The sequence below is a fragment of the Chiloscyllium punctatum genome, chromosome 28 (assembly GCF_047496795.1).
Source record: "Chiloscyllium punctatum isolate Juve2018m chromosome 28, sChiPun1.3, whole genome shotgun sequence".
In the NCBI taxonomy this organism is placed as follows: Eukaryota; Metazoa; Chordata; class Chondrichthyes; order Orectolobiformes; family Hemiscylliidae; genus Chiloscyllium; species Chiloscyllium punctatum.
In genome coordinates, this window is record NC_092766.1 from 13109553 (window position 1) to 13122305 (window position 12753).

Here is a 12753-nt window from a genome sequence, read left to right on the forward strand (position 1 = left end):
GCTCCCTCTACACTGTCCCCCCCATCACAGGGACAGCACGGGGTTAGATACAGAGTAAAGCTCCATCTACACTGTCCCCCCCCATCACAGGGACAGGGACAGCACGGGGTTAGATACAGAGTAAAGCTCCATCTACACTGTCCCCCCCATCACAGGGACAGCACGGGGTTAGATACAGAGTAAAGCTCCCTCTACACTGTCCCCCCCCCATCCCAGGGACAGGGACAGCACGGGGTTAGATACAGAGTAAAGCTCCATCTACACTGTCCCCCCCATCCCAAGGACAGGGACAGCATGGGGTTAGATACAGGGTAAAGCACCCTCTACACTGTCCCCCCCCCATCCCAGGGACAGGGACAGCACGGGGTTAGATACAGAGGAAAGCTCCCTCTACACTGTCCCCCCATCAAACACCCCCAGGATAAACCACCTGCAGCTTCAGTTGGGTATGAACTGAATGGTGAAATGGGCTCTATCTAAGTCTGACCAGCTGCCCACTGTATGTCGTGGAACTGAGGGAGAGATGTTGACGATTACCTTGATCCCCTCGGACATGGTATCTGTACTCCTCGCCGCTCCGTCCTGCCTGCGGCCTGTAATAATACGGACCACAGGCACCCAGGCTCAGGAGGTGCAGCACAAATAGTGTTTGTGTTGTCCTCATCCTTGCCGCTGCTCCGTCATCCAGCGCCAACAACCGTTCGGCTACGCGCTAGCAGTGAACTCCCAAGCCTCAGTCTGAAGAAACGAATGGAGCTCATCAAACTTTTATCGTTAATTACACAAGTTGGCAGTTTATGCTTCAGAGAGAGACCCAATCTGGAGTCAAAGGTAAAGACACCATAGTCTCATAAGAGAGAGAGAGAAAAGACAAAGTGGTTAATTTAATCTGAGAGTCACCACACTTTGCTTATATCAGTCAGAGCATATGAGTTCGAGCATCTTGTACAAGATGTTGGTGAGGTTCATATGCAGTTGCCCTACTATAGGAAGGATATTACCAAACTAGAAAGAGTGCCATCAAGATTTACTAGGATGTTACGTGGGCTGGAAGATTTGAGTTATAAGGAGAGGTTGGGATAGGCTGGGACCTTTTTCCTGGGGCTTAGGAGACTGAGGGGTGACCTTGGTAGAGGCCTGTAAAATCATTAGAGCCGTAGATAAGGTAGACAGCCAGCAGTTTTTCACCCTGGCAGGGGAGTGGAAACCTAAAGAGTTTAAGGTGAGAGGGGGGGGGACACAGAAATGTCCAGGGAGACACACTCTTTTTTTCACACAGAAGATGGGTGACTGTCTGGAATGGGCTGCCAGAGGTAGGGGTGGAAGTGAGTACAATTTGTAGTTTTAAGAAACATTTAGAAACATACATGGATGGGATAAGTATGGAGGAAATGGGACTAGAATCATAGCGCTATACATCATGGAAACAGACCCTTTGGTCCAACTCGTCCATGCTGACCAGATATCTTAAGTAAATCTAGTCCAATTTGCCAGCATATGGCCCCTATCCCTCCAAACCCTCCTATTCATATACCCATATTGTAATTGTACCAGCGACCTCCACTTCCTCTGGCAGCTCATTCCAGACACGCACCACCCTCTGCAGGGAGAGACCTGGAATGCAGATTCATTGTTCATTGAAAGTGGAGTTGAATACAGGTTGGTGAAGGTGTGGCATTTGGTGTACTTGCCTTTATTGGTCAATGCATTGAGTATAGAAGTTGGGATGTCATATTGTGGCTATAGAGTACATTAATTAGACCAATTTTGGAATACTGCGTGCAATTCTGCTCTCCCTCCTATAGGAGGGATGTGAAACTTGAAGGGTTCAGAGAAGATTCACAAGGATGATGCCTGGATTGGAGGGTTTGAGCCCTAGGGAAAGGCTGAATAGGCTGGGGCTAATTTCCCTGGAGTGTTGGAGGCTGAGGGATGACCTCATAGAGGTTTATAAAATCATGAGGGGCATGGATACGGTAAATAGATGAGGTGTTGTTCCCAAGGTGGAGAAGTGCAAAACTAACAGGCATAGGGGGGGGGGGGGGGGGGGAGATTTAAAAAGGACCTAAGTTTAATTGTGAAAACTGGCCAAGATGGACAAATTGGGCCAAAGAGCCTGTTGCCGTGCTGTAGGTCTGTATGACATCAGGCGAGGGGAGATAGGTAACATCAGTCGGTGCAGGGATTGACCTCGTGCTGTTGTATCACAAGCCAACCGTCCAACCTTCTGTACACAGGACTGGTTTCCTTATTTAAGGAAGGATGTACATATATTGGAGACAGTTCGGAGAATGTTTAATGAACTCACACCCGGAATGGAACTCGGTTGTTTTATGAGGAAAGCTTGCACAGGCTGGGCTTGTACCCACTGGAGTTTAGACGATGAGGGGAAGATTGAAAGGTCTTGAGGGACCTAGACAGGGCAGTATTGGAGAGAGTGGTTCCTCTTGTGGGAGATTATAGGTTCACTGTTGACAAATCAGGGGTCATCCATTTAAAACAGAAAAAAAAAATCATCTTTACATGTTTGGTAAGTCTTTCGAATTCTTCATCAGGAAGGCAGAATCTTTGAATATTTTTGTAATGTACAGGTGGATATAAGGGGAGATGATGACCTGTATGACACCGTGATATTTTGCTATAAATTTCTTGTCCTATGATCCTGCCCCACTAGCTATCCGATGAATGAGCTAGTACTTCCAAATAAACCTGTTGGACTATAACCTGGTGTTGTGAGATTTTTAACTTTGTCCACCCCAGTCCAATACTGGCACCTCTGCATCATTGGCAGGACTATTAATCCTGAGACCCAGGTAATGTTCTGGGGACCCAGGTTAAAATCCTGCCGTGGCAGATGGTTTAATTTGAATTCAGTTAAAATCTGAAATTAATGAAGACCATGAAACCATCGCTGATTGTCAGGATAGAACCATCTGGTTCACCATGTCCTTTAGGGAAGGAAATCTATCCTTACCTGACCTAAACATGACTCCAAATCCACAGCAATGTGGTTGACTCTTAACTATTCTCTGGGTAATTAAAGAGAGGCAATAAATGCTGTTGAACAAATAAAAAAAATTGTGATAAGCAAAGGGGAATTGAATGCTTATCAGGGTGGAAATGCATTATAAGGCCATCATGCAATGCCCATATCCTGTTTTTTTAAAGCACGATCTTCAGAAATTGTAGTGTAGCCCCAAGGGGCTGAATGGCATGTTCCAATGAGCCCATTTTTTTGGAGATAATCATAAGAAAGCTCCTGAATTGGAAACAAGACTAGCTGGGGTCATTTGGAGTGTTAGGTGGGTGAAGGAAACGGATTGAGGCAGCTTCTGCAAGAGGGAGAGGCATTGGGGATCAGGGACAGGAAGGGGGATAGCTCCAGCTGCCCTGGGTCAGATGTTCGTGCTGTGGGATTCAGGTGTTGGAGGGGAGTAGGGGAAATGTGACTACGGTTAGGCAGGTCAATAGATGTAGCATTGTCATTTCAAATAAACAAAGCAAGTAAGATACTGAGAATCACAGTGGAATTATGCAACACAGTTGGAGGCCACTCAGCCGGTCAACTTCATGCCAGCTCCCTGTGAGCACAGCTCAGCCCATCCCACACTCCTGCCTTTTCCTCCCAGTGTTCTATGGAGAATACTGATATAAAAGCATCATGGTGTAGTTACACCCTCCCACAACTCTGGGTGCAGTGCTGGTTTCACTTTGTAGGTCCTCATGTGTACTCCCCATGCTGCTACAAACCCTTAAATGTTGCAGCATCATAGGAAGCTGTTAGGTAAAAACAATGACTGCAGATGCTGGAAACCAGAATCTAGATTAGAGTGGTGCTGGAAAAGCACAGCAATTCAGGCAGCACCCGAGGAGCAGTAAAATCGTCGTTTCGGGCAAAAGCCCTTCATCAGGAATACAGGCAGAGTGCCTGAAGGGTGGAGAGATAAACAGAGACTGTTAGGCCTGCCATTCCTTTGCTAGCTCTTTGGGAGAGCTGCAGACTCAGTTGTGCTCCCCTCCATATCCCCACACCCCAGCCCCTACAAATTTTCCCTGTTGAATCCTCCTCCCAATTCCCACCCTACCCTTTCAAAATTTCCTGTTGAATCTGCTCCCTTTGAGACACCAGACCACAACAACACTCTGTGTCAAAAAAACAAATACTCCTCTCAAAAACTTGAAAGAACTGCGGGTGCTGGCAATCTGAATCAAAAAGCAGAAAGAGAGATTGCATGATAAATCTCGGCAGGTCTGGCAGCATCTGTGGAGAGAAAGCCCAAAACATTAGCTCTGATTTCCTTTCCCATATGCTGCCTCACCTGCTGAGCTTTTTAGCAATTAGTTTTTTTTCCCCTCCTTCCCCTCTGATTAGTTCCTTTGCTGATTCTCTTCAAATGGTGACTGACCCTCCTGCCAGTGGGAACGGTTTCTCCCTTTATCATAACGTTCTGCTTAATTTTGTATGTCTGCATTCAGTCTCCCCCCTTAACTGTCTCTGCGCCTCTCTGCTCTTCGCTTTCCTTCACGCTGTCCCTGGCCTTCTGTCTTCCTCTCACTGTTCCCCTCTCTTCCTCTGTCACACTCACCCCACCACTTTTTCTCTCGCTTCACCCCCCCCCCCCCACCAAGCCCTGAAACTCTCTTTTTCCCCTCCCGATGATGCCAAGACTCCAGCCTGAGACACTAAAAGACAAGTAGCTGGAAAAGCTCAGCAGCTCTGGCAGCACCTGTGCAGAGAAATCAAAGTTAACGTTTTGGCTCCAGTTACCCTTCCTCAGAACTGAGGAAGTTCTGGGATTTACATATTAATGAACTGAAACCTGCAACCCATTCTAAAAGATGAAACCCTTAACAGCAATCTAGGTTTGTTCAGTGTATCGCATCAGTTGTATGACACTGTGATATTTTGCGATAAATTCTGTGTCCTATGATCCTGCCCCACTAGCTACCTGGCAGAGGAGCAGCGCTCCGAAAGCTAGTGCTTCCAAATAAACCTGTTGGACTATAACCCGGTGTTGTGTGATTTTTAACTTTGTCCATCCCAATCCAGCACCGGCACCTCTGCATCGTGGCTGCACAGATGCTGCCAGACCTGCTGAGCTTTTCCAACAACTTCTGTTTTTTAGGTTAGATTAGATTAGATTAGATTCCCTACAGTGTGGAAACAGGCCCTTTCAGCCCAACCAGTCCACACCAACCCTCCGAAGAGTAACCCACCCAGACCCATTTCCCTCTGACTAGTGCACCTAACAGTTTTGTTTCTCACTTAGTTTTTGTTTCATTTTTTTTTACCCAGATTGAGAGAGTTCCTGGTCGATAGGCCCTACCTCCGATTGAGAAGCAGGGAGGGGAATAAAGGATAAACTGTGTAATTGTCTTGACATCAGGCAGCGCCAACTAACGCCCATCCCCTGCTGAACCCTCTCAACTTGCCACCTCCACCAACATCCCTTACCTCGGTTGGGATGCTTTCCTCCTCAGTCGTGGGGTTGGAGGTGTGATGAATGGGGCTGTGTGGCCTCGAGGGCAAGGATGGACAGGGTGAGTTGAGAGATGGTAAAACTGTCTGGCTGTCAGATCTTCAGTGACACACATTAATCCTGCCCCAGGCTCTGCCTTATTGTTGTGGAACGAGTACAGTTCAGCTCTTGAATGCCAAAAACAAACAGCCTGTTTAGCCTGCATTGTGCAGAGACTGTGTGATGTTCATTGTGTGTGTGTGTTCTTGCGATCTTATGCCTCGAAGGCGGGCAATTAATGTCCAGGTTTTTAAAGGATGTATTGTCCTAGTGACTAAGTGTCCCAGCTCAAATGTCACTTCTTTACTCCTTCACATATTGCCACTCTTTCTCCCTTCCTGCCAATCAGTGGGTGAGCAGGGTAGGGATACACAGCTCAGTGTCTGCTAGTTCCCATGGTTCGAGCTTTCTGTTTTTAATTAGAGATGCCTCTGTCAATCATACTTACTATTTCCCTGTGGGACACAGTGACAGGACAGCTTGGCTGCAAAATGTCCAGTCCGAGGGGTCACTGCATTTCTGCAGGAAAACTCTTAGCCCTGACTCTCTCTCTCCTCTCTCTCTCTCTCTCTCTTTTGCTCTCTCACTGTTTCTCTCTTTACTCTCTCTCTTTAACATTGCGTCATCTCTGACTGTATCTTTCTTCACATCGCTTGCCCTCTGTACTATCTCTCTCTCATACTTTAGCGTCTCTCTCTTTCCTTGTCTCACTGTTTCTGTGCTACCTCTCTGTTCTTGTCTTGCGCACTCTCTCTGTGCTACCTCTCGCTGTCTGTCTGTCTGTCTGTCTCTCTAGCACTCCACTTTTATGTCATAGAGATAGTTAGCATGGGAACAGACCCTTCGGTCCACTTTGTCAATGCTGACCAGGTATCCTGAACTAATCCAGGCCTGTTTGCCAGCACTTGACCCATATCCCTCTAAACCCATCCTATTCATGTAGCTATCCAGATGCATTTTAAATGTTGTAATTGTAGCAGCCACTTCATACACACACCACCCTCTGCATGAAATCATTGTCCCTTATGTCCCTTTAAAATTATTCCCCCTTACCCTAAACCTAGTTCTGGCCCCACCCACCCCAGGGAAAAGATCTTGGCTGTTTACACTGTCCATGCCCCTTATGATTTTATAAACCTCTATAATGTCACCCCTTAGCCTCCCGACGCTCCAGGGAAAACAACCCCAGCCTATTCAGCCTCTCCACATATTCTTCCTGTAACAGGGAGACCGGAATTGCACATAATATTCCAAAAGTGGCTTAAACAATGTTCTGTACAACTACGACATGATCTCCCTGGTCTGTTCACTCTCTGCATTCTGTCTGTCTTTGATTGTGCTATCCCTCTCTCTGTATCCTTCTTCACTGCTCCTCTGCTTCTGTATGGCATTGCACGGCCTCTCTCTTTCGTTCTGTCTATCTGTCTCTCTCTCTCTCTCTCTGCCCCCCCTTCTCTCTCTCTCTCTCTCTCTCTCTCTTTCCCCCCCTTCTCTGTGCCTGTGTTTCTCTTACAACATTCTCCCACCCCCCCACCCCAAACTGTCTTTCTATCTCTCTTCTCTCACTCTCTCTCTCTCTCTCTCTGCGTTTCTACTTCTGTCTCTCTCTCTGGACTGTCTTTCTGAGTTTTCCTCTCTTTTGTCTCATTAGTACTGCACTGTCTCTGTTTCAGTAAGTATCTTTTTTTGTCATTTGCAACATTCTATCCCTCTTTGTCTCTCACTGCATTGTCTTTCTTTCTCTGTGTTCCTATCTCTTTCTCACCCTCTGCATTTTTCTCTCTCACTCCTTGTCTTTCTCTCACAGGGCTGTCATCCTCTGTGTTTATTTCTTTCTCTCTTCCTCCTCCATCTCATTGGCACTGTCTCTCTTTCTCTATATGTGCCCATGTTTTTCTCTCTTTCTCATTCACAACATTCTCTCTCCCTCTCTCTCTCTATCTCTCTCTCGCTGTGAATTCAATATCTGTATATAGAACATAGAACAATACAGCGCAGAACAGGCCCTTCGGCCCTCGATGTTGCGGCAACTTGTGAACTAATCTAAGCCCATCTCTCTCTACACTATCCCATCATCATCCCTGTGCGTATCCGAGGATTGCTTAAGTCTCCCTGTGTTAACTACATTGGCAGGCAGGGCATTCCTCGCCCTTACCACCTCTGAACCTGCCTCTGACATCTGTCTTAAATCTATCACCCCTCAATTTGTAGTTATGCCCCCTTGTACAAGCTGACATCATCATCCTAGGAAAAAGACTTTCATGGTCTACCCTATCTAATTCTCTGATCATCTTGTATGTCTCCATCAAATTCCCCCCTTAGCCGCCTTCTCTCCAATGCGAACAGCCCCACGTCTCTCAGCCTTTCCCCACAAGACCTTCCCTCCAGACCAGGCAACATCCTGGTAAATCTCCTCTGCACCTTTTCCAATGCTTCCACATCCTTCCTGTAATGGGGCGACCAGAACTGTACACAATATTCCAAGTGCAGCCGCACGAGCGTTTTGTATAGCTGCAGCATGACATTACAACTCTGGAACTCAATCTCTCTACCAGTAAAACCCTAACATACCGTATCCCTTCTTAACAGCGCTATCAACTTGGGTAGCAACTTTCAGGGATCTTCGTACATGAACTCTAAGATCCCTCTGCACATCCACATTATCAAGAATCTTTCCCTTGACCCAATATTCTGCCTTCCTCTCTCTAGTATTCTCTCTCTCTCTCTCTCTGTTTCTTCCTCCCTGTCTGCACTTTTGTTTTGTGTGTTTGTTTAGGGAGGATTGTAGGGGCTATAGGAGGTGACATGGCGGTGGGGGGAGGGGGGTGGTGGAGTTGGGCAAGCGTAGGTTATAGGGAATGGTATAGGAACTAGAGGTGACAGTGAGGTTGATGGGGTAGTGAACCGAGATGATGTGTGGGGGTGAAGGTACTGAAGCTGACAAGAGGGAAAATTAGCTGATGACCAGGCAGTGTAGGGATAGACTGGATCTGCAGGTGACCAACGCATGGAGGGTTTCATTGTGCCTGGAGTCAGTTGAGCACTTCCTGCTGCCTCTGTATTTCCCGAATTACGGGACGTGAGCCTAGAGGCCTTGTTATTGTTGTGGAAGCACATACTGTCTCAATGTGCCTCTTATACTGTGGGCACTTGTTCAGAGAGAGAAAGCCCTTGGCAGATCAGTACTGCCTGACTGGATTATTATGCTGTGCATGTTACGCAGAACTGGGCAAACCATCAAAGAGTCCCTTTCAACTGCATCGCCAGGCATCGAGTCTTGCCAGCTCCTGTTCTGAAAACCCTGATTTGTTTTCATCTCCTTTGTGTCACTCAATTCCCAATCATTTTGCCTCTCTATCTCTCTTACTCTGAGTCCACAAGTTTGCAGGTTGGCTCCCCAGGACATTGACGCACTCTCCAATCCTCTCCTCATCTTTGAATTTAATCATGAACCGAAATCCAAAATGTTAAGGAGACTGAGGAGTCAAAGGAAAGTAGCATTTGTAAAAAGATTGCACTGGAGAAATTAAATGGGAGTGAAAGTTGACAATTCTTCGAGGTCTGATGGTCTACCTCCCACGGTGTTGTAGGTGGTTGATATAGAGATTGTCAATGGATTGGCGATTATCGTCCTAAATTCTCTAGATTCTCAACTGCTTCTGGAGTATTGAAAGGTGAAAAATGTTCCTGTGCTATTTAAAAAGATGTGGAGGTGCTGTGTTGGACTAGAGTGAACAAAGTCAGAAGTCACATGCCACCAGGTTATAGAGTTTATTTGACATCACTAGCTTTCAAATCACTACTTCTTTGTCAGGTGACATCACCTGAAGAGGGAGCAGCTTTGAAAGTTTGTGATTTCAAATAAATCTATTGGACTATACCCTGGTGTCATGTGACTTCTGTATTTAAGAAGCAAGGGTTTAAAAAAAACAGAAAAAAGTTAAAATTGATTGCTAAGGATGCTACGGGAAGGATAGAAAGGGAGGCAAGAGAGGAGGGGGAGTGATGTTTTTGTTAAAGGATAGAGTTACAGCTGTGCTGAGGGAGTATATTCCTGGAAGTACATCCAGGGAAGTTATTTGAGTGGAACTGAGAAATAAGAAAGAGATGATCACCTTATTGGGATTGTATTTTAGACCCCCTAATAGTCAGTAGGAAACTGAGAAACAAATTTGTAAGGAGATCTCAGCTATCTGTAAGAATAGTTATGGTAGGGGATTTTAACTTTCCAGACACAGACTGGGACTGCCATAGTGTTAAGGGTTTAGATGGAGAGGAATTTCTTAAGTGTATACAAGGCAATTTTCTGATTCAGTATGTGGATGTACCTACTAGAGAAGGTGCAAAACTTGATCTACTCTTGGGAAATAAGGCAGCGCAGAAGTGTCAGTGGGGGAGCACTTTGGAGCCAGCGACCATAATTCTATTAGTTTTAAAATCATGATGGAAAAGGATAGACCAGACCTAAAAGTTGAAGTTCTAAATTGGAGGAAGGCTAATTTTGATGGTATTAGGCAAGAGCTTTCAAAAGCTGATTGGGGGCAGAAATTCACAGGTAAAGGGGCAGCTGGAAAATGGGAAGCCTTCAAACATGAGATAAGGAGAGTCCTGTTAGGGTGAAAGGGAAGGCTGGTAAGTGTAGGGAATGCTGGATGACTAGAGAAATAGAGGGGTTGGTTAAGAAAAAGAAGGAAGCATATGTCAGGTATAGACAGGATAGATCAAGTGAATCCTTAGAAGAATATAAAGGCTATAGGAGTATATTTAAGAGGGAAATCAGGAGGGCAAAAAGGGGACATGAGATAGCTTTAGTAAATAGAGTTAAGGAGAATCCAAAGAGTTTTGACAAATACATCAAGGACAAAAGGGTAACTCAAAGATCAGCAAGCTACAGGAGATGGGGGAGATTAGAAACGAGTATTTTGCATCAGTATTTACTGTAGAAAAGGACATAGAAGATGTAGAATGTAGGGGAATAGATGGTGACATCTTGAAAAATGTCCATATTACAGAGGAGGAAGTGCTGGATATCTTGAAGCACATAAAAGTAGATAAATCCCCAGGACCTGATCAGGTGTACCCGAGAACTCTGTGGGAAGCTAGAGAAGTGATTGCTGGGCCTCTTGCTGAGATATTTGTATCATTGATAGTCACAGGTGAGGTGCCGGAGGACTGGAGGTTGGCAAACGTGGTGTCACTGTTTAAGAAAGGTGGTAAGGACAAACCAGGGAACTATAGACCGGTGAGCCTGACGTCGATGGTGGACAAGTTGTTGGAGGGAATCCTGAGGGACAAGATGTACATGTATTTGGAAAGGCAGGACTGATTAGGGATAGTCAACACGGCTTTGTGCGTGGGAAATCATGTCTCACAAACTTGATTGAGTTTTTTGAAGAAGTAACAAAGAGGATTGATGAGGGCAGAGTGGTAGATGTGATCTATATGGACTTCAGTAAGGCTTCCCATGGGAGACTGCTTAGCAAGGTTAGATCTCATGGAACTCAGGGAGAACTAGCCATTTGGATAGAGAACTGGTTTGAAGGTAGACGACAGAGGGTGGTGGAGGAGGGTTGCTTTTCAGACTGTGACCAGTAGAGTGACCCAATTCAGTTGTAGGTCCACTACTTTCCGTCATTTAAAAGGCATCTGAATGGGTACGTGAATAGAAAGGGTTTAGAGAGATATAGGTGGTGTGCTGGCAGGTGGGACTAGACTGGGTTGAGATATCTGGTTGGCATGGATGAGTTGGACCGAAAGGTCTGTTTCTGTGCTGTACATTTCTGTAACTCTGTGATTCCAAGAACAATAGACAATAGGTGCAGGAGTAGGCCATTCTGCCCTTCGAGCCTGCACCACCATTCAATATGATCATGGCTGATCATCCTTAATCAGTATCCTGTTCCTGCCTTATCTCCATAACCCTTGATTCCACTATCCTTAAGAGCTCTATCCAACTCTTTCTTAAATGAATCCAGAGACTGGGCCTCCACTGCCCTCTGGGGCAGAGCATTCCACACAGCCACCACTCTCTGGGTGAAGAAGTTTCTCCTCAGCTCTATCCTAAATGGTCTACCCCGTATTTGATAGAGGGGAGTCAGTGGATGTAATAAATTTAGATTTTCAAGAGGTTTTTGATAAAGGCTCCCGGCAAATGAGACTAGTTCAAAAATTAAAGCACCTGGGAGATGGGAGGTAATGTCCTGGCACAGATTAATGATTGGCTGACAGAAACGGAGTAGGAATGATTGGGTCATTGTCATGATGGCTGACTTTGACTTATGGGGTGCCACAAGGCTCAGTGCTTGGTCCCCAGCTGTTCACAATAAATACAGAAAGGAGATAGAGGGCTTGGTGACATGGGGGTGCATTGAGAACACCCTCTCAATCAACATCAGCAAAACTAAAGAACTGATCTTTGACTTCAGGAAAAAAAGGAGGACACGTCTCCATCTACATCAACAGAGCTGAGGTTGAGAGGGTGGAGTGCGACAACTTCCCAGGAGTGACGAGAACCAGCAACCTGTCCTGAACTTCCCACGTAGATGTGATGGTCAAGAAGGCACAGCGCCCCTTCTTCCTCAGCTGGCTCAGGAAATTCGGCATGTCCGTTAAGACCCTCGCCAACCTCTCCAGATGCACCATTGAAAGCATACTGACCAGGTGCATAACGGCCTGGTACGGCAACTGCTCTACCCAGGACCATAAGAAACTGCAGAGGGTTGTGGGCACAGCCCGGACCATCACAGAAGCCAACCTTCCACCCATGGACACCATTTATGTGGCTCGCTACTGCGGAAAAGCTGCCAACATCATCAAAGCCCCTTCGCACCCCGGTAAAGCTCTCCTACAAGATCTTCCATCAGGGCAGAAGATACACAAGTTTGAACACGTACCAGCAAGTCCAGGAACAGCTTCTTCCCTGCCAAATTTAGACTGATGAATGGACTCTCTCACGTCAAATAGTGCTGATCATGCCAATGTTCATCTTGCCTAGCATACACCCTATTCAAAGTAACCTGTCTGTCTCTTAAGTTTTTTCCCCCACTCCACAATCTGTATGTCATTGTTTACATGTACTGCTGTCGTTGATCTGCCTGTACTGCTTGTAAACAAAGCTTTTCACTGTATTTAGGTACACCTGACAATAAATAAATAAAATAAGTATTGTTGATTTGGAGGTGGGACCGAATGTAATATTTCCAAACTTGCAGATGATACAAAACTGTATGGGAAT

The 12753-nt window shown here is 45.9% G+C and overlaps 2 protein-coding genes and 1 long non-coding RNA gene across 5 annotated transcripts in view; 1 reads left to right on the top strand and 2 right to left on the bottom strand.

Moving 5' to 3' along the window:
• The window catches only part of mettl25b (methyltransferase like 25B), a 378445-nt gene that overhangs the window by 141255 nt on the left and 224437 nt on the right, over positions 1-12753 (bottom strand). The window lies entirely within an intron of this gene.
• The window catches only part of hapln2 (hyaluronan and proteoglycan link protein 2), a 50599-nt gene that overhangs the window by 13269 nt on the left and 24577 nt on the right, over positions 1-12753 (bottom strand). The window contains exon 2 of one of the 2 annotated variants that reach the window (XM_072548934.1): positions 538-738. In XM_072548934.1, coding sequence (XP_072405035.1) covers positions 538-664 — 127 coding nt within the window. In that variant the 5' untranslated portion in view covers positions 665-738. Of the gene's footprint in view, positions 1-537; positions 739-12753 lie in introns of those variants that run through there. The other variant, XM_072548935.1, reaches the window with a different exon arrangement.
• On the top strand, positions 688-12696 carry LOC140454010 (uncharacterized). The gene is made up of 2 exons (XR_011952535.1): positions 688-831; positions 11945-12696. It is a non-coding gene; the product is annotated as an uncharacterized lncRNA (long non-coding RNA).